Source organism: Panthera uncia, chromosome B4, assembly GCF_023721935.1.
Source record: "Panthera uncia isolate 11264 chromosome B4, Puncia_PCG_1.0, whole genome shotgun sequence".
Classification (NCBI taxonomy): Eukaryota; Metazoa; Chordata; class Mammalia; order Carnivora; family Felidae; genus Panthera; species Panthera uncia.
Genome location: NC_064809.1, coordinates 69,846,552 through 69,872,976, shown reverse-complemented (window position 1 = coordinate 69,872,976; position 26,425 = coordinate 69,846,552). Strand labels below are relative to the sequence as shown.

At 37.2% G+C, this 26,425-nt stretch overlaps 1 protein-coding gene across 1 annotated transcript in view; it reads left to right on the top strand.

Moving 5' to 3' along the window:
• NELL2 (neural EGFL like 2) overlaps positions 1-26,425 on the top strand; it is a 341,519-nt gene that overhangs the window by 293,974 nt on the left and 21,120 nt on the right. Inside the window, exon 17 of the mRNA XM_049625335.1 lies at positions 24,534-24,674. Coding sequence (XP_049481292.1) covers positions 24,534-24,674 — 141 coding nt within the window. The remainder of the gene's footprint in view (positions 1-24,533; positions 24,675-26,425) is intronic.

Sequence of the window (26,425 nt, the reverse complement as noted above, 5' to 3'; positions counted from 1 at the left end):
TGGAATAGCTTGAGAAGGATAGGTATTATCTCTGCTTTAAACGTCTGGTAGAACTCCCCTGGGAAGCCATCTGGTCCTGGACTCTTATTTGTTGGGAGATTTTTGATAACCGATTCAATTTCTTCGCTGGTTATGGGTCTGTTCAAGCTTTCTATTTCCTCCTGATTGAGTTTTGGAAGAGTGTGGGTGTTTAGGAATTTGTCCATTTCTTCCAGGTTGTCCAATTTGTTGGCATATAATTTTTCATAGTATTCCCTGATAATTGTTTGTATCTCTGAGGGATTGGTTGTAATAATTCCATTTTCATTCATGATTTTATCTATTTGGGTCATCTCCCTTTTCTTTTTGAGAAGCCTGGCGAGAGGTTTGTCAATTTTGTTTATTTTTTCAAAAAACCAACTCTTGGTTTCGTTGATCTGCTCTACCGTTTTTTTAGATTCTATATTGTTTATTTCTGCTCTGATCTTTATGATTTCTCTTCTTCTGCTGGGTTTAGGCTGCCTTTGCTGTTCTGCTTCTATTTCCTTTAGGTGTGCTGATAGATTTTGTATTTGGGATTTTTCTTGTTTCTTGAGATAGGCCTGGATTGCAATGTATTTTCCTCTCAGGACTGCCTTCGCTGCGTCCCAAAGCGTTTGGATTGTTGTATTTTCATTTTCGTTTGTTTCCATATATTTTTTAATTTCTTCTCTAATTGCCTGGTTGACCCACTCATTCGTTAGTAGGGTGTTCTTTAACCTCCATGCTTTTGGAGGTTTTCCAGACTTTTTCCTGTGGTTGATTTCAAGCTTCATAGCATTGTGGTCTGAAAGTATGCATGGTATAATTTCAATTCTTGTAAACTTATGAAGGGCCGTTTTGTGACCCAGTATATGATCTATCTTGGAGAATGTTCCATGTGCACTCGAGAAGAAAGTATATTCTGTTGCTTTGGGATGCAGAGTTCTAAATATATCTGTCAAGTCCATCTGATCCAATGTATCATTCAGGGCCCTTATTTCTTTATTGACTGTGTGTCTAGATGATCTATCCATTTCTGTAAGTGGGGCGTTAAAGTCCCCTGCAATGACCACATTCTTATCAATAAGGTTGCTTATGTTTATGAGTAATTGTTTTATATATCTGGGGGCTCCGCTATTTGGCGCATAGACATTTATAATAGTTAGCTCTTCCTGATGGATAGACCCTGTGATTATTATATAATGCCCTTCTTCATCTCTTGTTACAGCCTTTAATTTAAAGTCTAGTTTGTCTGATATAAGTATGGCTACTCCAGCTTTCTTTTGGCTTCCAGGAGCATGATAAATAGTTCTCCATCCCCTCACTCTCAATCTAAAGGTGTCCTCAGATCTAAAATGAGTCTCTTGTAGACAGCAAATAGATGGGTCTTGTTTTTGTATCCATTCTGATACCCTATGTCTTTTAGTTGGTGCATTTAATCCATTTACACTCAGTGTTATTATAGAAAGATACGGGTTTAGAGTCATTGTGATGTCTGTATGTTTTATGCTTGTAGCGATGTCTCTGGTACTTTGTCTCACAGGATCCCCCTTAGGATCTCTTGTAGGGCTGGTTTTGTGGTGACAAATTCCTTCAGTTTTTGTTTGTTTGGGAAGACCTTTATCTCTCCTTCTATTCTAAATGACAGGCTTGCTGGATAAAGGATTCTCGGCTGCATATTTTTTCTGTTTAGCACACTGAAGATATCGTGCCAAGCCTTTCTGGCCTGCCAAGTTTCAAAGGAGAGATCAGTCACGAGTCTTATAGGTCTCCCTTTATATGTGAGGGCACGTTTATCCCTTGCTGCTTTCAGAATTTTCTCTTTATCCTTGATTTTGCCAGTTTCACTATGATATGTCGTGCAGAAGATCGATTCAAGTTACGTCTGAAGGGAGTTCTCTGTGCCTCTTGGATTTCAATGCCTTTTTCCTTCCCCAGTTCAGGGAAGTTCTCAGCTATAATTTCTTCAAGTACCCCTTCAGCACCTTTCCCTCTCTCTTCCTCCTCTGGGATACCAATTATGCATATATTATTTCTTTTTAGTGTATCACTTAGTTCTCTAATTTTCCCCTCATACTCCTGGATTTTTTTATCTCTCTTTCTTTCAGCTTCCTCTTTCTCCATAACTTTATCTTCTAGTTCGCCTATTCTCTCCTCTGCCTCTTCAAGCCGAGCTGTCGTGGTTTCCATTTTGTTTTGCATTTCGTTTAAAGCGTTTTTCAGCTCCTCGTGACTGGTCCTTAGTCCCTTGATCTCTGTAGCAAGAGATTCTCTGCTGTCCTGTATACTGTTTTCAAGCCCAGCGATTAATTTTATGACTATTATTCTAAATTCACTTTCTGTTATATTATTTAAATCCTTTTTGATCAGTTCATTAGCTGTTGTTATTTCCTGGAGATTCTTCTGAGGGGAATTCTTCCGTTTGGTCATTTTGGATAGTCCCTGGAGTGGTGAGGACCTGCAGGGCACTCCCCTGTGCTGTGGTGTATAACTGGAGTTGGTGGGCGGGGCCGCAGTCCGACCTGATGTCTGCCCCCAGCCCACCGCTGGGGCCACAGTCAGACTGGTGTGTGCCTTCTCTTCCCCTCTCCTAGGGGCGGGATTCACTGTGGGGTGGCGTGGTCCGTCTGGGCTACTTGCACACTGCCAGGCTTGTGGTGCTGGGGATCTGGCGTATTAGCTGGGGTGGGTAGGCAAGGTGCACGGGGGCAGGAGGGGCAGGCTTAGCTCGCTTCTCCTTAGGTGATCCACTTCAGGAGGGGCCCTGTGGCAGCGGGAGGGAGTCAGATCCGCTGCCGGAGGTTTGGCTCCGCAGATGCACAGAGTTTGGTGTTTGCGCTGCGCGAGCAAGTTCCCTGGCAGGAACTGGTTCCCTTTGGGATTTTGGCTGGGGGATGGGCGGGGGAGATGGCACTGGCGAGCGCCTTCGTTCCCCGCCAAGCTGAGCTCTGTTGTCGGGGGGCTCAGCAACTCTCCCTCCCTTTGTCCTTCAGCCTTCCTGCTTTCTGAGCAGAGCTGTTAACTTATGACCTCCCAGACGCTAAGTCGTGCTTGCTGTCGGAACACAGTCCGTCGGCCCCTCCGCTTTTGCCAGCCAGACTTGGGGGCTCCGCTTGGCCGGCGAGCCGCCCCTCCAGCCCGGCTCCCTCCTGCCAGTCTGTGGAGCGCGCACCGCCTCGCCGCCCTTCCTACCCTCTTCCGTGGGCCTCTCGTCTGTGCTTGGCTCCGGAGACCTCGTTCTGCTAATCCTCTGGCGGTTTTCTGGCTTCTTTAGGCAGGTGTAGGTGGAATCTAAGTGATTGGCAGGACGCGCGGTGAGCCCAGAGTCCTCCTACGCCGCCATCTTCCGGACTCTCAAACCCTTTTATTCTTAAATGTCCAATTCATTGCCCTCTGTGGTCTTATTTTATGATTTACTTTCTAAATAGGTTAGTTATTTTAAGCATTCACAGGGTGTAAATCACTATGCATTTAGATTTTTTATTTCTTCATTATACTTAGATTAATGGTTGCTTCCTTTTTTAAATAAAATTTTATTTTGAGAAGGAGAATGAGCATTTTGTATATTCACTGGGGTGGAAATTCTCGAGCGTATTTAATAGGGTACCTGACTGTGGATATGAAGCCAAACAACTATCTAAAACTAGCAGAATATTCTCTTAGAAATCTGCCTTCTTAGGGCCAAAGGTTGTATTGGGTCATGAGTCAGCCTGGGAGATAGAGGTAAAGAGACTCATTTATAGGAAATGTTCACCTTTAACCAACCGTCCATGGCCCAATCGAAATAAGGAGATAGATAAATAGAATAGATAGTAGAAGATGACCAAATAAAACCTCTGCAATGAGATCCCAAATTACAGGTCATAATTTATGGTACCTTTGGGATCTTTGGCCTATGACAAAATAAAATTTGTACGTCACAGCAATAATTTAAGACACTGAGGAAAAGAACAGTATTATTAATGCCGATATTTGGGAATGATTTCCTCAAAATGTAAGCACAACTAACTGGTTCATTTTGTTCTTTTTTCATGTTTTCATATAGTCTTAATGTCATGCACCAAAAATCATTTTGTAAATGCCTTTTTTGTAGGGAATTCTATATAATATGAAGAGAGCTGGTAGTAATAATAATAACTATCAGTAGAAGTCTTTTTCGAATCAGGAAAAGGCAATAATCACATGTAAAATTTCAGAATAATTTGCTTCATCTGTAAAGGATTCCACGATTGAGTTTTCTGTGAAATTCCAGAAACACAATCAGAGTAAAGAGAAAGTTTGGGTCAATCAGTCATGAAAAATAATTATCTTAAAGAAAAGGTGTACCAGTTTTTTAGAAACCTTTCTAGGAGGTGATTATAGGATTTTAATTTCAGGATCATCTTTAAAAAGGACAGGCTATAATGGGTATTATTCACCTACTTTATAATGCTGAAAAATGAAGAGACATGTAAGAAAGCAAACCAAAATTAGCAATCAACCCTTTGATAAAATTAATCTTTTGGAAAATTTTATGCTTTCTGTATCTGCAAATGTTGTCAAACTACACACAGTGAGAAAAATACTTAAATAATCTAGTTAAAAGATCAGAAAGTAATTTTAAAAATTTAATAACTTTGCATTTCAGACTTCACCACAGAAATTGTATTAAAAGCAATATTCCAAGGCTCTGCACCATGAATCCTTGATTATTAGCAAGCAGACCAGTCATTTTCTGGGATCATTCTCCTCAGAGTATAGCTTGAGATGCTTACACATATGACTTGTGTGTCCCTGAGCCCGTCCAGGAGGGTGGTTTGTCTTACAATTAATCAAACCGTCTGCTTTCATTTGCTTCTTTTTATCTGGTGACTTTAACACAGTCATTGTGAGCTTCTCTATTTCAAGTTGGGCATCAGGTCCCATCTGTGTTACCATCAGATAGTCTTCTAGATCTATCTCCAGAGCTAACATCATCTCCTCAGCAAACCCTTCCTTGTTTTTCCAAATACCCTTCACCAATCTATCCATCTGAGATTACCTTTGTGAATTTTTCAGTCTTTGCTGCTATTTACCAAGTGGGTGGCTCAATTTTCTCTGTGTGAGCTGCAGATGGGTACTGGTAGAGGGGGAGAAGGCCCTGGGGCGAAGAGAAGGCCATCCATAGAGAAGATGGAAAGGAAAGGAAAGGAAGGTAACCAGAAAGTACACATGTTACACATCAGGCTACACTTGTGCTACACCAGTCTGTATTTCTTGCTACATTGTGAGCTTCTCAAAGGCAGGCCCCATATTCTCTCCTGAAACTGATAGCATAAATGAGTAAGTTAATCAATATAAATGTGGACATATGTGGCTTATTTACCTTACATATGCTTCTAGGGAAAAAAATGACATCCATGTTCAGGAGAAAAAAAATTTTAAAAATCAGGGCATACAACAGATGATATGCAGATTTCCCATGCATGTGAGCTTGAAAGATATAGATTTCAGATCGTTTATATGGGAAATAGTATTGGGCTAGGGGAATATTTAAAGCAATAACAAATAGAGCAAAATGCATTATGATTTAATCTCACTGGAAGTTTATTTTTCACAGAACTGTCCAAAGTATTTCTGATTGGCAGGAAGTTTAGGGAATCAAACTCCTCTCTTTTGCCTCCCCCTATCCCTCTTTCTCCACTCCCTGGGAACTTGTTAACTGTATCCAGACAGCAGAGGAGAAGAAAGAGAGCGAAGCCAACAATTCTGTTTCCTAAAGCATTGGCTGGTCATATTTAAATGGCTGAAACTCAAGTATTCTAGCTGTCTGCCAAGGAAGAAGAGGAAATAGGTTTGTGCGAACTGTTAGCAATCTCTGACACAAATAACATTTTATAACTATTTTTATTCTTTCCAGGAATTTATCTTACTAGTGGATACTATGACTGTATTTTCCCCCCAAATAACAAGAGATTAAATATGTGGGTAGAAAAATGTACAGCAAATGAGGTAGAATTCATCAATTAATATTTCCCCGCTATCTAATAAATTACACTTCTCTATTTGAAGAATTTCTTTTGTTCTCTAGGCATAGGAGATATTAGAGCATAAAGAATTATAGAGGCTATCTCCATAGTCTAGGGAGAACATGCCATTAAGGCATAAATAAAAGTGATTTAACGAAGGTTTTTCTGTTTTTTAATCACTTGCCATAGGAAATTAGAAGTATAGAGGACTTAATTTTATAATTGTGGGTTAAAGCTATTTTTATGAATTATATTTGAAAAAGTTAGAGTTGAAAAGTGGGACAAATTTAATATTTCGGATTTAGCTTTAAAGTCCCAAATTTAAGCTTTGAAGCAGTTATTGTTAGCATAACTCTTAAAGAAAATATTAGTTAATTGAAAATAAAATGATAGCTATCAGTATATGCCAGGTTCTTTAAATAGCCAAATAAAAAAAAATGTGTACCTTAATCTTTGAGGTCTGCCTTTCTGATTGTTTCTAAGTCCAAAGATCTTTCTTATTTTGTTCTGGTCACTATGGGCGAAAGTTTAAAAGACCAACACTTTCTGTTCTTAAGCCCAATACAGAACCATTTCCTTTGAAGAAAAACAGTGTCTTAAATAAGTTTATTTAATTAATGTTCTTTGTATTGTTTTGAAACACTCATATCTGAATTTAAATGCCTTCCACTCATGAATCAGCCCTGTCTGTTGAGGATGAATTCGTCAGAGGTCAACAGAAGTTTTCTGAGGCCCAGTGTACCCCAGACAGTGTCCTAGAAACAAAGGGACTCAGAGATGAATAATGTAATGTTCAAGCCCTCTGAGGTCTCACACTTGGAAGCAACGTAAGTGTCCCTCAATGGATAAATTGATAAAGAAGATGTGGTATATACGTACAGTGGAATGTTATTTAATCCTGAGAAAGAAGGAATTCCTACCATTTATGACAACATGGGTGAACCTTGAGAACACTGTGCTAAGTGAAATAAGTCAAAGAAAGACAAATACTATTTTATCTCACTTAGAGGTGGAATCTAAAAAAGCTGAATACCTAGAAACAGAGTAGAATGGTGGTTACGAGGGGCTGGGGATGGGGAAAACAGGAAGATATTGGTCAAAGGTACAAATGTCCAGTTATAAGATAAATAAGTTTTTGGGATATAATGCACAGTATTGTGACTACAGTTACCGGTACTGTATTATATACTTGAAAGTTGCTAAGAGAGTAAATCTTAAATGCTCTCACCACAAAAAAGAAATGGTAGTTGTATGGTGTGATGGAGATGTTAGTTAATGCTATGGTGGTAATCATTTCTCAGTACATAAGTATATCAAATCAAAAAGTGTTTATCTTAAATTTACCCAATGCTATATGTCAATTAACTTATAACCTGGACAGTTTGGAATGGCATCCTGGATGAGTAAGACCTGAGAAGGGCCTTGCAAATATGAATTTGATGAGTCAAAGTAAGGGAATGTGTATTCCGTAAAGAAGGAGGCTTGTAGGCAAAAGCTTGTAGGCAGGAGAGACCAGTTCCTATGTAAAGAAGGAGGAAAGTCAGTACAAATCTCCGAGCACACTATCTGTGGAAGAGGGTGGTGGAAGACGAGACTAGATGGCCTTGATCATCCTCTTGAGACCTTAATTTACATGAGGGAGCTACTCTTCTAATCCATTTTTTTACCTATAAACTCCGTACCTATTGTGTAAATATTTTTAAATTATAAAAACGATATAGTTTAATTTTAGATTTATAAATTAAGAAATATACCAAAAAATTATAATATTACCAGTAGGAGATAACTGCTATCTTATTCATGAATGAAATACATGTTTATATACTGCAATAATATTTTATTCATGACTTTAATCCTGCCAAAAAGGCATAAAATTTGTCATAAGTGTTTTCTCATATCATTAATGATTTTCAAAAACATTTAATAAGCTGTATAGCATTCCATTGTATGCATGTGCCAAAATGTATTGAATCACTCTCTCATCACTGTACATTTAGATCATTTTCTTTGCTCTATCAGCACAATACTGAAATAGTACAGAGAAACCTAGACTACTAAATGCTTCCTGTTGCTGATGAATGCACTAAAACTACCAGAAGGACAAACTTCTTACCCTGACTGTTTACAACATTGGAGCCTGTCTCTGAGCAGCAGTGGGATGAATTCCTGGGTAACATGTGTACCATGGAAAACTGCAAGTAGCTTGTAGCAGCTGTGTTCATATAGATACTGTTTTTCTTTTGAGTTCATTCATATCATTTCTCCTATCACTACATAAATTTTTAAAGTGTGTGTGTGTGTGTGTGTGTGTGTGTGTGTGTGTGTAAGTAAATGAGTAAGTAAGTAATGATGGGATGGAAACTGGATACAAAAAGATAGATAAAATACCTGGAACTTAGTAGTCAAACAACCATCGGTTACTCTTCCTCTCCTACTCCCTTATATAAGATAATCATTAAAATGTGGACTAATGGATTAGTTTTCTTTTTAAAATACTGTACCCAAGCATGGAATTAGGCTCAGCCCATAAGGTCAGACACTCAGGACCAGAAACGCTTTGATCTAGCATTTGGTGTTGCTTTCGTGATAACACTGGATTGTACAGCTGATCGGAACGATCATGGAGAAATAGGTTGTTAAAGTGAACAAAAAATATAATTAGTCAGGAACAAGTTTGATCAAGTGACCTCATATTGACAGGACCAAACAGTTGCCGTCAGTCTGTGTGGCTTCGGTTGTAGAGTACCATAAAAAAGAATAAACCTATCTTTAAAAAACCCATAGTCTGTTTCATTTAATTGTAATTGGAAGAAGTTAATTGGTTTTTTCTCAATTGCTTTCTTTTTGGTATTTTCCCCCCTTCAATTATCTACATGGGAGAGATGTGATGTTTTGTCACCCGCTGAGAAACCTGCGTCAAGCCAATGGGTGGTTCAGCAGACATGGAAACACTTGTTATAATAAAATGGTCTGAAAGTAGATAGTCTGTCAGATATCTGACACTCAAAGCCAATAGAAGCCATCCATCAGTATATTTCGTGGTTAGGGCCCACTGAGAGCCCTGTCCAAGGACTTCTTGTTCAGATATATGGAAACTGTAGTATTCCATTTCTTTGATTATTGGTGTCAGTGAGCTCATTTGGCTCAAAGCAGTATTTCCTTGATATAAGTTTGTCAGTTCGCAAATAAATACAGAATATCTATTTTGACTGTCATTTCACCATTCCTGGCATGCCATTCAAAGCTCATTTTCCTGAATAGCCAGTAAGTGAGCTCATCAAAATGCATAAAGCCTTTTTGTTTAGCACTGTATTAATAATTAGAACACATGAAGTAAATTATTACACAAAGACACTCTAGTCATCTTATTTCCTATTGGATAGTTTGAGAAAAATCAGCTTCTTTCTTCTCCTTCTAGAAATAATCTTGAGGTAGATCAAGGAGACAATCTAATCCTTGCTATTAGAAAGTGGCTCAGGGAAGAATAGGAATTAAGACTTTACTGTTTTTACCCTGATTAAGAGCAGTCTGCTTATTACTGTAGAAGTAGCAGATGCTTCACATTCATATTATCTTGGGAGCCTAACTATAATGTCATCTAATATAGGAAAAAAGCAATCCTATTTTAAAAGTAGGTACTTGATTACAGTGTAACAAATGAATAAATGTTTTAAGTAATTTGCTACTATTTGCAGAAATAAATCTGGAAGTCTCTGCTCAGCCATGTTTTACTCCAGTGGCCTACTTTTCATTGATCACAGTTTCTGAGTAAGGTCATGTCTCTTTCCTGAATTCATATATTTCTTCATCTGTACTATTCCTTTAGGCCTCATGATTTCCACCTTGTATGTGAGTGGTTTATGCTAATGCTATATCTTTTTTTATTAGACTATGAGCTCTTGAGTATATCCCCATAGTATCTAGCTTCTATGTTTTAGATGATAGATATTTGATATGTGTTTATTGAATAAGTGAATAAGCTCAAGTATTTCAAGTCTCATATCCTACACCTTAGCTACCTTGTTAAAGGGATAGAAGCTGCAAAGATGTGTTTCAATAAAGGAGTTTTCAGAATTCCTTTTTGTTCAATCCTTTTTCCAACTTGTTATTCATACATCAGAAGGAGTTCCAATTCTATGTTAAACCAGAAGTATTTAGTCTTAAATGTGCCTCAAGAAGCAATTAGCAGTTCTCCTTAGCATTGTTGACAGCCCTTTCTTCTCCCTTGATGTGCTTTTTGTGCTTTTCCCTGGTTTCTGTTAGACTTGTGATCTTTCCACCTCACTGCTAACACTTCCTCCTATAGTTCTTTGTCTACCCACTTCATTTCCTCCCCATTGACTGCTCTTCGTTCTTTCCTGTCTCTCTGTAATCTCAACTTTAGTAGTTTTATCCAGCCACTTATGATTTTTGTGGCATCTTGTGCTATCAATTCTGGTTATGCTCTCCTCATGTCTCTGGCCCTGGTACCTTTCTACAGAGCTCCCCTCTCCTTTTTCTCTCCATCTAAGCATAACTACTAGCAGAATTGCTATCCTAGTATACTCAACATTTTTAAAATGAAGCCTGAATGTTCTTAATGTGTTTTTTTATGTATGTGAAAGAAAATAGACACATGTTTAAAAGATATGAAACAGCACAGAAGAACTTAGAATGAAAGGCAATAGCTCCTGGACTCACTTTCTAGATGCCTTGCTTAGAAAGAGTTCCTTATTTGAACTGTAAAACCAGAAAATGACCTAAAGACTATGTTCTCTGGTTTCCCAAAGATGGTACATGACTAGTACCATACCAGATATAAAGGAGAGAAGTTAATGTCTGGCTTACACCAATTCCTTAGGGCATTAGAGCTTAATTCTTTTATGAAACTACACCTGAGACAAGGTGCTGGGAGGGAACACTTTTAATTCTTTTAGTATGTCTATACCATGTTTTGTTTAATTAGTCAACTTTAGATATTACCAACAAACTAATTGCTATGATAGATGAAAATTTGCCTCCCTTATACTACTACTCTTCCATATGCCAGGATTTCATCTATCTTCAGGATAGACTGTAGGAGGGAGGAAAAAAAGAAATCAGGGATATTCATTAGGCTGTTATATTAACTCAAGTGAGAAATAATGGTAACATGGACTGGACTGGTAAGCTTGAAAATGGTTGGAAGTGATGATTTGATTCGGGATATATTTTGCAGACACTACCAACAGGACTTGTGGATAGATTTGATAAGAGGAGTCACAGAAAGAGAGAAATTAAGAATAAAGTTTTTTGCCTGAGTAATGGGGTGGTTTTGCCATTTGATGAGGTGGGGAAGACTTCAGAAGGAACAGTTTGGTATCCAAGTGGAAATATTGAGTGAAAAATTGAATAATTGGGTGAGAAAATGAACAGGTTTGGAAGAGAAGAGAGCAGTCTGGGTGAAAATGTAAATAAGATGATGTATTTTCCTAGGGCTGCTATAGAAAAAAATACCACAAACTTGGTGGCTTAAAATAACAGGAATTCGTTATCTTATAGTTCTGGAGGCTCTAAGTTCAAAATCAGGGTGGTATCAGTGCCATGATCCATCTGAAGACTGTAAGAATCCTTCCTTACCTCTTCCAGGTTCTGGTAGCCCCAGAGATAGCTTGTGACTATATAACTTCAATTTCTGCCTCCATCTTTATGTTGACTTTTTGTATGTGTGTTTCTCTGTATCTTCTCTTCTGAAAAGGACACCAGTCATTGGATTTAGGGCCCACTCTGAATCCAAGATGATTTTATATCAGGATCCTTACCTAATTATATCCACAAAGACTATTTCCAAATAAGGTCACATTTTGAGTTCCAAGTGGACATGAATTTTGGGGGAACATTATTCAAGCCGCCCAGGTAGTTTTCAGTATATTGATGGTATCTGGGTATTTAAAGCCCTGGTACTGGATAAAACCACTATGAAGCTAGTAGATAAAAAAGAAAAGATCACAGAATAGATCCCAGGGTAACTCAAACTTTTAGAGATTGAGAAGATAAGATCTGCAAAGAAGACCAAGATGTGGAAGTCAGTAAGGTAGAAAGATAACTATATACTTGCAAAATGAGCAAAGTATTTTAAGGAGAGAGGAATAAACTCCTGGTAGTTTCTGTCTTGATTTAGTCCTTTATAAAGTATTTTTTAAATACTGCATGGACATAATTTTCTAAGGAATTATATGTCTTAAAATATCTTATTCTGCTTTCATAGATATTTGACAGTTATGTTGAGTATAGACTTACAGGGTCAAAATAGTTGCTTCACTGTGTTATAGCATGCAGTGCTGCATGTGAGAAAAATGATGCCAGCCTAGTTTCTGGCCCTTTACATGTAACCTATTATTCTCCCTGGAAGATATTAAGATTGGTATTTTAGGGGCGCCTGGGTGGCTCAGTCAGTTAAGTATCCGACTTCGGCTCAGGTCATGATCTCACGGTTTGTGAGTTCGAGCCCCGCGTCGGGCTCTGTGCTGACGGCTTGGAGCCTGGAGCCTGCTTCCGATTCTGTGTCTCCCTCTCTCTCTGCCCATCCCCTGCTCACACTCTGTCTCTCTCTCTCTCCTTCAAAAATAAATAAACATTAAAAAAATATTGGTATTTTATACTTATTGTGAAATATTAACAGTGTATATTTAGATGTGAGTCTTTGTTTTGTTCACTTGTGAGGCAGTGTTGTGTATGGAGTGAGGGTTTGATCTCTGTATCTAGAGTACCTGAGTTCAAATCCCAGTTTTGTGCTTCAGTAGTCTTGGGGAAAATTACTTTACTTCTCTTAAAAATTACTAGCCTACATTTATTCCTCTTTCATAATGGGGAACAATTTGTATTTCCTACCTTATCGGACTACTGTAAGCGCTAAATGAATATATATAGGTAAATTGCAAAGAACAGTGGCTGCAACATAATAAGTCATCGATAAGTATTGGCTGTTATGTCATTATTCATTATTTGGAGACCTTCATTTGGGCCCTTTAAATCTGAAGACTCTGTAGTGCACAGTTTTTCAATTATTGTTATTTTTAAAGATATTATTCTTCCATTGATTTTTCTGTTTTCTTGGTATGAACTTTGTGTTTAATCAGAAGCTGGACCTTTTAGTTTGGTGCTCTTTGTTTTTAGTGGGTTTTTTAATCATGTTTTTCATCTATTTTCTATGTTATACTTTTCAAGAGACTACTTTTACTTGATCTTCTAAGTCTTCTATTACATTTAAAAATTTTTCAGCTATCATATTTTTAATTTCCAAGAACTCTTCCTGTTCTTTGAACGTTCCTTTTTTGAGAGCATTGTGTCTTTTTCTTATGGATGAAATATCTTCTCAAATCTATTTGAAGATATTAATAAGAAACATTTTAAGTTCTGTTCTGTAAATTATTTCAGTTTCCTTCAGTGTCAGTTTTCCTGATGGTATATCTTGGTAATTCTAATAAATGTTATATACTTTTCTTAAGTACATGTTGTCCTTTGATTTCACATTAATGTTTAAGAGTAAATAAATAGAAACACTGGTTTTGAGCTTTAATATGAAGGTTAAGTTTGTTGACTGGCAAACTTAGAATAGGTGAACAAAAAGAGAGTTTTTACAATTTGAGATCTCTAAACACTGAAATGAAGGGACTTTGTTCCAAAGGAAGACAGCCTATATTAGCTGCCCAGTTTGTTCCAGATATCTTATCTATTTTCTTTATAGGAGAACCGTCCAACCTGGCTTTGGGGATAATTGCTTTTATTCAGCAGTTTGCTCAAAGTGGGAGGATGTGGATGGTTTGATTATTCATCAGTAAACTTTTAATTAAACCAGTTACTTTCAGCACCATATCTCATATTAGCTTTATGTGGTATTTCATGTCTCTTTGGTAATCTTTAGTGGAGATTACTACCCTAATCACCTGTAGCACTCCATTATTACACATATACTCTAGGCTGTGGATTCCTTTGCTCTGACTCTATCACTTTACCTATATTTTATTTTCCAAGAAGAGACAAAAACTTACTGAATTTTCTTTTCTGATGGTGGTGTTTTGCCTTTTGTCTTTGTTTATACTTTTTTAACAAATGTTTATGACTAGGAAGAAGAAAAAATCTAAAAATGTTTTCAATGTTCCATCTTTGATTAGAAGTCTTGATGTGCTCTTTTTGCTGTGTGCATGTGTGTGTGTGTGTGTGTGTGTATGTGTTTGTGTGTGTGTGTGTGTGTGTGTGTGTGTAATGAACACACTATTTAATTTTATCCTCACCAATTCTACTCCATTTAATACTGTGGTCAATACTACAATACTGTAGTCAATTTTTGACATAAATATTTGAAGTAGGATGAGAAAATGTCATCTTACCATCTTGTTATTGCATCTTAGTGAATCTTTCAAGCTAGCACCCTGCCTGCATTTCCCTCTGACCTAGCAAGACTCAAAGGTGGCATGATGAGCTTGCCACTTAGTTACTTGATATTATAAATGAACCATTCATTCATTCAGCAAATGCTTATAAATCTCTAACCATGTCCAGTTCTTTGCTAGGTGTTTGAGATATGTTAGGAAGAAAAAAAAGAAGGAAGGAAGAGGAATACAGGGATGGTTGCTGTTCATATGGCACTTACTCAAAATGACAATTTATACGAATTCTTTTCTTTTAATTTTATTTTTTATTTTTTAAAATTTACATCCAAATTAGTTAGCATATAGTGCAACAATGATTTCGGGAGTAGGTTCCTTAATGCCCCTTACCCATTTAGCCCATCCCTCCTCCCACAAACCCTCCCATAACCCTCAGTTTGTTCTCCATATTTATGAATCTCTTCTGTTTTGTCCCCCTCCCTGTTTTTATATTAGTTTTGTTTCCCTTCCCTTATGTTCATCTGTTTTGTCTCTTAAAGTCCTCATATGAGTGAAGTCATATGATTTTTGTCTTTCTCTGACTGACTAATTTCACTTAGCATAATACCCTCCAGTTCCATCCACATAGTTGCAAATGGCAAGATTTCATTCTTTTTGATTGCCGAGTAATACTCCATTGTATGTATATGCCACATCTTCTTTATCCATTCATCCATCAATGGATATTTGGGATCTTTCCATACTTTGGCTATTGTTGATAGTGCTGCTATAAACATGGGGGTGCATGTGTCCCTTCAAAACAGCACACCTGTATCCCGTGGATAAATGCCTAGTAGTGCAATTTCTGGATCGTTGGGTAGTTCTATTTTTAGTTTTTTGAGGAACCTCCATACTGTTTTCCAGAGTGGCTGCACCAGCTTGCATTCCCACCAACAATGCAAAAGAGATCCTCTTTCTCCACATCCTCACCAACATCTGTTGTTGCCTGAGTTGTTCATGTTAGCCATTCTGACAGGTGTAAGGTGGTATCTCATTGTGGTTTTGATTTGTATTTCCCCGATGATGAGTGATGTTGTCATCATCCTCAATGGGGAAAAACTGACAGCTTTCCCCCTAAGGTCAGGAACAAGACAGGGATGCACTCTCGTCACTGTTATTCAACATAGTATTGGAAGTCTTAGCCTCTGCAATCACACAACACAAAGAAATAAAAGGCATCCAAATCATCCAGGAGGAGGTCAAACTTTCACTCTTTGCAGATGACTTGATACACTATATGGAAAACCCAAAAGATTCTACCAAAAAACTGCTAGAATTGATTCATGAATTCAGCAAAGTTGCAGGATATAAAATCAATGCACAGAAATCAGTTGCATTCCTATACACCAACAATGAAGCAACAGAAAGAGAAATCAAGGGATCGATCCCATTTACAACTGCACAAAAAAACCATAAAATACCTAGGAATAAGTCTAAATAAGAGGTGAAAAATCTATACACTGAAAACTATAGAAAGCTTATGAAAGAAATTGAAGAAGACACAAAAAAATGGAAAAAGATTCCATGTTCCTGGATAGGAAGAACAAATATTGTTAAAATGTCGATACTACCCAAAGCAATCTACATATTCAATGCAATCCCTATCAAAGTAATACCAGCATTCTTCACAAAGCTAGAACAAACAATCCTAAAATTTGTATGGAACCAGAAGAGACCCTGAATAGCCAAAGCAATCTTGAAAAAGAAAACCAAAGCAGGAGACATCACAATCTGAGGCTTCAAGCTATACTACAAAGCTGTAATCATCAAGACAGTATGGTACTGGCACAAGAACAGACACTCAGATCAATGGAACAGAAGAGAGAACCCAGAATGGACCCACAAACGTATGGCCAACTAATCTTTGACAAAGCAGGAAAGAATATCCAAGGGAATAAAGACAGTCTCTTCAGCAAGTGGTGCTGGGGAAATTGGACAGTGACATGCAGAAGAATGAACCTGGATCACTTTCTTACACCATACACAAAACTAAACTCAAAATGGATGAAAGACCTAAATGTAAAACAGGAAGCCATCAGAATTCTCAAGGAGAAAGCAGGCAGAAACCTCTTTGATCTTGGCAGCAGCAACTTCTTACTCAGCATGTCTCCAGAGGCAAGGGAAACAAAAGCAAAAATGAACTACTGGGACCTCATCAAAATAAAAAGCTTCCGCACAGTGAAGGAAACAATCAACAAAACTAAAAGGCAACTGACAGAATGGGAGAAGATATTTGCAAACAACATATCAGATAAAGGATTGGTATCCAAAATCTATAAAGAACTTATCAAACTCAACACCGAGAAAACAAATAACCCAGTGAAGAAATGGGCAAAAGACATGAATAGACACTTCTCCAAAGAAGACTTCCAGAAGGCCAACCGACACGCGAGAAAATACACAAATTATTATTTTCAAGTATTGTTGATATAGAAGAACTTTTGGGGGTAAAGGAAGTGTTTTATATCTTATAATTATGGTAGTGGTAATGTGTAACAACTCATAAAATAGTTGGTAATGCTTTTGTATACAAATTTTACCTCAGCAAATTTGGTTTTTAAGTCTGAAGATAATGTATAATACAGTAACTATAGTTGATAACACTATAAAACTATAATTGAAATTTGCTAAAGGAATAGAACTTAAATGTTTACACCAAAAAAAAAAAAGATATATGAGGTAATGGTAGTGTTAATTAAGTCAATGGAAGAAATCCTTTCATAATATATGTATATATACATATACATATACATATACATATATATACATATATATATATGTATACATAGCCATCATGTTGTACACTTTAAATATCTTATAATTTTGTTTGTCCATTATACCTTGGTAAAATTGGGGGAAAAAAGTTGTTTTTTTAAAAAAGAAGGTAAAAATGTATATTTAGGAATAAATCCTGGCAAAATTGCATAAGACATTCTTTCAGAAAACTACAAAGACTATAAAAACTAATAAAAAGTATTAGAGAAAGAGGAAATATATCATGTGTCTGGATTGCAAGATGCAATAATGTAAAGATTTCATATCTATAGAATCAATGTAGACTTTCCCCTCCCCCATTTATTGTTTTGGTTTGGATTTGGGTGAGAAATTCACAAAGTGATAGACAAAAAGCTCAAAGAATGAAGATAGTTTTTAAAAGTGGGGGGAGGGGCGCCTGGGTGGTGCAGTCGGTTAAAGCGTCCGACTTCAGCCAGGTCACGATCTCGCGGTCCATGAATTCGAGCCCCGCGTCAGGCTCTGGGCTGATGGCTCGGAGCCTGGAGCCTGTTTCCGATTCTGTGTCTCCCTCTCTCTCTGCCCCTCCCCCGTTCATGCTCTGTCTCTCTCTGTCCCAAAAATAAATAAAAAACGTTGAAAAAAAAATTAAAAAAATAAAAATAAAAAAAAAATAATAAAAGTGGGGGGAAAAGAGAGGGCTTTCTCTAGAATTGAAGTTCCTCTAATTAAGTCAGTGTAATATTTGCAAGTTTAGACACCCCACCCACCCCCCAAAAAAACCTCATGACAGTTGCTATTAAGGCAAAACACAAGGAACACAAGGGAGAAAGTACAAAAAACAATGAGCACTAGGAGATCAAACATAGCCTTTGGAGTCAAGGAAGCCTTTCCCAAAGGAAATTAATTTTTTTTAAGTTTATTTATTTATTTTTTGAGAAAGAGGGAATGTGCATGAGTAGGGGAGGGGCAGAGAGAGAGGAGACAGAGGAGCCTCTGTGGAGCAGCCTCCTTGTTTGACAACAACCTGGCACGGGGCTCAATCTCACAACCACAAGATCATGATCTGAGCCAAAATCAAGTGTGGGATTTTAACCAACTGAGCCACCCAGGAAATTAATCTTAATATGAGACAGAGACAGGTGAGAAATAGTTAACTAACTGGGTAAGAGAATGAGAAAAAGAGAGGAGCATTCTAGGCAATAGGGACAGAATAGGCAAAGACTGTGAAAGGAAAACAGAAATGATAAAGTAATAAGACCCAGGAACCACAAGAAAAATCAAGATGTCTTGATTTTTTTCCAAGCATTCAAGTGATATAAGTGAACATGCTTTGTAAACTGTGGAGAGTTATTTCAGAGGTGGAGGGGGAATTCGTACATACTAAATGCCTATGTGAGCCAGGGACCACTCCTGTGAGGCCTTGCATAGTTAACAGTAGTAAACAGGAAACTATTAACAGAGAGAGTATTATTTCTAGTTCAAAACCAGAAGACTCAGAGAGGTTTGGCAAAATATTCAAAGTTGCAATAGCTAAAAGCCTAAGAGTGGAATTCACTCCCATTATTAGCATATACACTGAGTTATCTCAACACGGACGTGGTTTCTGCACGTGTTGGTCTTGAGAGTCAGCCTCATGTGGGAAAGAGGACTGGATCTGTAGTTCAAAGAGTTCGGGTCTGTTGTGTCAACTTGGGCCATGTATTTGTTCCCACTGCTTCTTTGTGATATAGGGATGAGAATATCTTACATGTTTGTATGGAGGACTAAACAATATAATGATATTGTTATGTATTTTATATTTGCATTTTTATGTTTTTTTTAATATTTATTTATTTTTGGGAGAGAGACAGAGCATGAGCAGGGGAGAGGCAGAGAGAGGGAGACACAGAATCTGAAGCAGGCTCCAGGCTCTGAGCTGTCAGCACAGAGCCCGACACGGGGCTCGAACCCACGAACTGTGAGATCATGACCTGAGCCGAAGTCAAACGCTCAACCGACTGAGCCACCCAGGCACTCTACATTTTGTTTTTTAAAGAGCAGTCATTAACTTCCTAATTATGAACTATAAAGTAATGAAAATTATTTTCACTAAATCTGCAATGTTATCAGCCAGCTTATGAAGAGATTTTTATGATTTTCAAAGTTTACTTACATATGTTGTCCTATTTTATTTTCAAAAAGAAAATAGTATAAAAATAATTCTTATTAAATTTTTGGACAACATTTTATATCCAAATCTAGTGTAGTTATTAAAAGTAATACAATGCTCAAATGAGTTTGCATTCCTTGAAAACTCACATCTAAATATTTAAAAATAGACTTCCCAGAAGCTCAACAAAAGACAGGGAAATGACCTTGTGATTCAAAAAATGCTGCAGATAATCTAGAAAACAAATAATCCACATGTGGCTAATCAAGAGTTGATAATTGTTTTCAGAATGTTTAATTGCCTGTTGTTTATCAATATAATTTAACTACCAGTGCATATGACAGTGATATAAATAGTACAAGTACTATTTTTATGAGAAATGATGTCAGGTTTTTATTAATGATAAAGAGTATGAATGATAGTACTCTCATTATTTGACTTTGGCATTAAAAATAGTGTGCTAATTTTTAAAAAGAACTGGATTTTCTCTTCTTTTGTATAAAGTAACAACTAATCAGTTTTCTCTTAGCATAAAAAGGATCTTAAACTAATGATTAGGGTCTATTTTAGGTATGGGTGATTCTAGACATTTGCACATTTTTACTCTTAGTTATGTTGTATGATAGAAATAACTTTTACTGTGTATGAGAAAGAAGTTATCACTCAAGTGTCTCATTTTATAATGTATCATTTTATAACTATATTTAATTTTACATGGAAATAATTTCATTGTCTAGAGTGACCTTTTATTTTTTTAATGTTTATTTATTTTTGAAAGAGAGAGAGACAGAATGTGAGCAGGGGAGGGGCAGAGAGGGAGACACAGAATCCAAAGCAGGCTCCAGGCTCTGAGCTGTCAGCGCAGAGCCTGTCGCTGGGCTTGAATTCACGTACTGCGAGATCATGACCCGAGCCTAAGTCGGACTCAATGGACTGAGCCACTCAGGCACCCCTAAAGTGACCCTTTAAATGCTGATGGCAAAAGCCATTTTCAGTTGAAACCAGTGGTCTGTGTCACATTGTAGAAGACATCCATTCTTGTGTCATCATATCTGATGGAGACAAGGTAAACAAGACACGGATGTGTGTGAGGTTTTTTTTCCACATATTTTTCTTCCTTGTTTTTCTGCTTGTTGGTTTGTTTTTAATGATTGCTTCAAAACATATGTGCTTTCTAGAAAGTCTATCCTCAACAGTGCCTTCCACTTTTATTATCTAAGTCGATTTTAATCTCTGGAGTATGACTACTATTCGTGACTGTTGCTAGATGGCTAAATATTATTTGGAGTTTGGAATCTCTGTACTCTGGGAAAGCATTTTAATATCATCACTAGCTGACTGTTCTAAATGTTGCTACTGAGAAAGTTTTAATTGTCTCTAGGGAACTGAGAACTAGTTCTTTCTAAGATAGAATATGTAATGAAATGATAGTTTTTCATAAAATGTATTTTTAGTTTTCTATATAATGTACCTACAGAGTACAGAATTAAGGTCCTTATAATCAAGACCAAATCACATCAGCTTATATGTCCTGTACTAATCTTTTTGAATACTTTTATTCACTTTACAAAGTAATTTGTTCCAGCTTGGTAGTTCTTATGTGGAATGAAATAATATAGCATTTTCCTTTCCTAGATCTACTGTTCTCTGTATATCTAACTCAATTAGATAATGTGCAGTGTTAGTGACCAAAAGAAAATAGCCAAGAAATGAATTCTTTGAAAGTTTTTTTTTATTGTTTTCTGGTATTACACAATAAGGAAAGCACAATATGTGCATGTTTGAAAATGCACACAATATGTATGTGATTTTTATAACTCATACTAATATTCAAATTCATGTACAGTTAAAATATACATCTTAAATTGTGGATCAGATTACAACTCTTCACTTACTACGTGTTTACATACACACATCAAATAGCTCACAGATAAGGCTGTTTGTTTTAGCTGTGGCTTTAATTAGAGCCATGAGCCAAACACACATACCTTCTGGTGGAAAGTGAATACTTTGGTGATTCAAGCATACTTTCCTTTTCTACTGACTTTCACCAAAGTAGAAACATTTGCATGCACAAATCAAAATTAGCAGGAACATGAAAGTATAAAATGAAGTAATATATATTATCTGGCTAGTTTTTCTTCACTATCCTAAATCAGAGCGAGTATATAATTTGAGGCATCATGACATATGCATCTTATATATTTTATAAATTGAGTTATATTTTAAATGAATTAAGGAATTTCACTGCCTGAGGAGTTACTCAGAAAATTCTTCTGAAATGTGAATAATTGCTTCATACTATATTTTGGTGTTTTCTAAACTTCAGTCATTTGTGTACCAGCTTCATAATTTTTGTTATGTTCATAGAATGTTTATTTTAATGTTTACTGAATACTGTTTCTGTAATCTTTCTCAATTTTTCAATTTGAGTCTAATGTCACTACTGTACTATTAGTATCACTTTCTATAAGTGGAAATAATTCAGAAATATAAATGTGTAGTCATTAAAATATATTATCACCTAAATAATATGCCACTGGTGACATGTTAGTAGATTGAGCAGCATGTTGGGAGACACTGTCCTGTATGATTGTCATTTCAGATTTTTAGACATTTAATTCTCTTAAAACACAATTTAGGTGTATATTAAACTCAGGGCAGAAATTACTTCTGGTTTGTCCATCCTTGTTTTACCAGTATTTAGCACTTGGCACAAAACAGGCATTTAATAAATATTGAATGTCAAATTAATGAGTGGTCATGTCTTTGCATATTAATTCTCTAAAATACTGCTTGGTAGTAAGAATTAAATAATAAAACTCAAGCAGTAAATGAAAATACATTTTGCCCAGCATATGTTTGTATCCCCAGTCTTGAGAACAGTAAGTAATAAATGCGTAGCATTCCTATTAAACTTCAGTGAGCATGTTTCTAGCTCACGGAAGGGTACTGCAATGTGAGAAAGAGAAGCGGGCATGAGGCAGTAAGGAGCAGCTCTAATGATTGGGAAGAGTGAGGAGAGAAAGTAAGGGAGAAGTAAAACTTGAAATACATATCTTGGTCAGGAGATCTGAGCTAACCCTGCAACCTTGTTCAGCAACAGAACAGAACTAAATTCAAGGCTAACTGTACATGTGAAAATTGTTTCAGTAGAGAAGGCTCTGCTCCATTAATAGTTACTTGCAAATCACCAATACTAATGACCAGATTTTTCTAAAATAGCAGAGATATTCTGTAATATCCCCTCATGGCCATTCTTCCAATACACTCACTTCTAAAGCTGAAATCCCAACCTGGTTTCTTTTGTCCATGCACTTAAGAAATGACATAATCAATTTTCTGCATCATTTGGGTTAGAAGAAAAGACTGTACAAAGCTGAAATGAGCATAGCATTTTAGCCCCATTGATAATCAGAGATTCATCAGTTAGGGAGGCTCCTGAAATACAAATAGGCTGTTTCACAAAACCTAAGAGGCCTAAGTAAATGGAAGCAATCCACATCAGCTATCTGTCAGGAAGTCAGTGGTTAGCTTATTTGACCACTAACAATTATTTTGACAGTAGGAATTACTGACAGTCGGAACTAACTCTTCGGAAGAGGAACTATGGAGGCAAAACCATTTTTAGTTCAGAAATAATGTTGAAGTTTTACAGTGATATAAAACATATATATTTTTTGCCTATTACCTAATCTGAAAGAACGGTTTGCACCTTGTTTTAGGGAAGGGGCTCTGGGCTTATTTCTCTTTAAAAAAAAAACTTATTTATTCATTTATTCAAAAAAATTGTCTCTTTCAAAATTGAACATAGACAAAGAGAAATTTAACAAGAAAATGAAAGGAATATATACTTCCAAGAATTTGGAGTTAGACTGAAGTAGGAAGGAAGTAGATTCTCTTGAGCTGAAGTGGACTGATTTGAGGGAAAAGACTCTAAAAAGCAGCAGGTCTTCCCTTCAACATGAAGGACACCATCATGCCTGGTCGCTCCAGCAGGGACTATAATGCAGGCGTGGGAAGTGTAAAAGAAAGGGCTGTCCTACCTTGGCGAGTGGAATCTCCAGGGATGGCATAGGGCTATCAAGATGGAAGTTGGGTTCATATGTTCATCATCACACTACAGCTGTGATAATGCTGTGCTATCTAATCATTTACCAGGGTCTGAGTCAAAGTACCCAGAAAACCAGGAGTTTTATGAGAAGGGGGCACTCTGTAAGACAACTCCTCTATGAGCAAAGGAAGAGATTTGGATTGGCATTGGATTCTCATCATTCAACAGTCTGAACAAGGAGAATAAAGGGCTCACACTATTTGGGAGTAGTAATAAGCCTCTGGAGGAAAATATATGAGACTCAAGATACATAGATCTCTTTGTTTTTAGACACTTTTGCCAATCTCAGCCTGTGTCTGTTTAGATGAAGGAACACACACATGAAAGTCAGGCAAACATGAAAATTTAGGTGACCTTGTTTAAATCCCATGATTTCCTTTTGCCTTGTTTTTTTTCCCCATATGTTCAATATGCTATCTACCTGGCAAGATTTTTTTTTTTTTGAGGGTTGACTGGGATAACATGCGAAACCCATTAAAAAGTAGCATAAATGGTATATATTCTTGGAAATATGGAGCATGTTGCTGTGTGAGTGCCCATTGCTATATGTTGGAGATGAATGAGATTTTAGTCAGGTGTGGGTAGGTTGTGCCTATAGTAATAAAGATCCTAAAATCTCAGCAAAAAGGTTGTTTTTCTGTTCATATTCTATGTCCATCCCAAGAAGAGAAGGAATGTGCCCCACATCATCCTCACTTAGGAACTCAGGCTGATCTTTAGAGCCCCTGGAAATTGCTGGACATTGTGATGGGGAAGGGGACATGTGTGTCTTGAATGCTCTGCCTAGAAGTGACACATGCCACTTCCTAATTGGCTTCCTCCATTCACATGGCAATCCTAGCTTGTGTCCAGAAGAAGAGCTAGAGTTTTATGGTGAGCAGCACTAAAGACTGTCATACATGGTTTCTTGTCATTGTTTGCAGTTGGAGGCCTTCCACAACAAAGAAGCCATCTAGATATTTCTCCTATGACTAATACCACTACATTCTTTCTACATAGCCTTCAACAACCAAGTAGACTTTTTTGAGTTTATGTTTTCCCAGTTTTAAGGAGTTGCTGACACTAAAAAATTTAGTAGCTGTCTAGCAGAATATTTTAGTTTGGGGCAGAGAAAAGCAGCAATTGTATAACATCCCATTTTTGTTTTCTTTGCCAAACAGATATTGATGAGTGCTCTGATGGCTTTGTTCAATGTGACAGTCGTGCTAACTGCATTAACCTGCCTGGATGGTACCACTGTGAGTGCAGAGATGGCTACCATGACAATGGGATGTTTTCATCAAGTGGAGAATCTTGCGAAGGTCAGTACAAGGAGAACCGGAGTTTATAAGAACACCTTTTGAACTTTAGGAATATACAGTAAGATGTAAATAGTAGACATTGATCTAATGTTGAAGTTATTGGGGTGCCTGGGTGGCTCAGTCAGTTAAGCATCTGACTTTGTCTCAGGTCATGATCTCACAGTTGGTGAGTTTGGGCCCCAAAACCCAAAACCAGCTGTGCTGTCAGCTCGGAGGCTAGAGCCTGCTTCAGATTCTGTGTCTCGCTCCTTCCTCACTCTCACTCACTCACTCTCTCTCTCCCTCCCTCCCTCCCTCCCTCCCTCAAAAAGTAATAAAAATTTTAAAAATTCATGTTGAAGTTATTGGTGGCTTTTGCTGTGTGTTTATACAACAATTGGAAACATGTTAAAATCTAACCTTCACTTACTAATTATGATAATTGATTTTTAGATATGTTAAATTTGTGACACTAAGCCAGTTCTCTATGGATACTTGTAACTGTTGAAGGGCGTTTTTAGGATGAATAAAATAGTATCAGATGAAAATTTTAAATGGCAGCATGCATAAATCTGACCCAAAAAGAGCTAGAAAAAAATAGATGAGGAAAGCAAGATAAAAGGAAAATAGAGGTAGAGGTAATATAATAATGCTGTGGATATGATAATGCCAAGGATAATATTCACAATACACACTACTCTGGACTATTCCTAACATACCACTTGGCTGGCAAAGTAAGAGATATTTACTGAATGTTGAATGTTAGACATAGAAGTTATGACCCCTGCTTCAAAGAAGATTTCAATCTAATAGGAGTGAAAAATTCAATCAGATTATATTCAGTTATTTACCATTAATTTTGAACTATTTTCAGTGAGTTGACAACTCTGTTCCTCTATACTCTCTATTGAAGGGCATGATTTTTCAAAAGCAGGCAGAATATACAAAGCCCAGTGAGCAATTGCCAGGGAAACCACCCACACCAGAAGGATTGGCCATCAGAAGTTTGGCACAGGAATGGAAAACACAGCAAACCACAAGAAATTATTATTTTCTCCTTTCGTATTTACACCTTCATAGAGTAACAGCCTATGAGAATAATGTGACTAAAGTGACACAGTCAGTGAAAGCCTTGGAGAATCTAACTTAACGGTACTTGACACTTAAATGATAAGATGTCTTTTATTCTTGGACCTCAAAGGGTTTTCACACAGAGAAAAGTGAAGCTGACTTGGATGACAGATGTTTTCAGTGTGCTTTGCACTTTGCTGGCAGCTCCAGAGCTCTGGACCTTCAGCAGAGGGGTCTCTGGATTTTTTGCATAAGAGTGGGGATGCTGTTGCTTTGCCAGGGGCTAAAACCTGGCATTTGCAAATAACCACCTAACTGTGGGCTGAGGGCTTTGCCTTGCACTTGTGATTGTCCCAGAGTGAACAGTTCCAGCCCTGTAGAGAATTCCAGGAGGCAGATCAAGCAGTGTGATTTTGTACTTCCCTGATAAACTGCTTTGCCTGTATTCTGCAGTTTATCGTGGGGAAGTCTACTGTTTTTGTTTAAAAACTCTACCTTTTTGTTAAGATTGTCTTTTGCTTTAAGTTACGCACATGTAGAATGAATATAAGCCGATTATAAATCGTTCAAATCATACACAAGTACTTAGATTAAAGCTGAAAATGCATCTTAATTTCATCTCTTCCCTTCCCCCATCCTTTCCACTTCTCTAGGCGTAACCTGTGTTTACTTTTGCCTGGTATCCTCACACACCCTTTTCT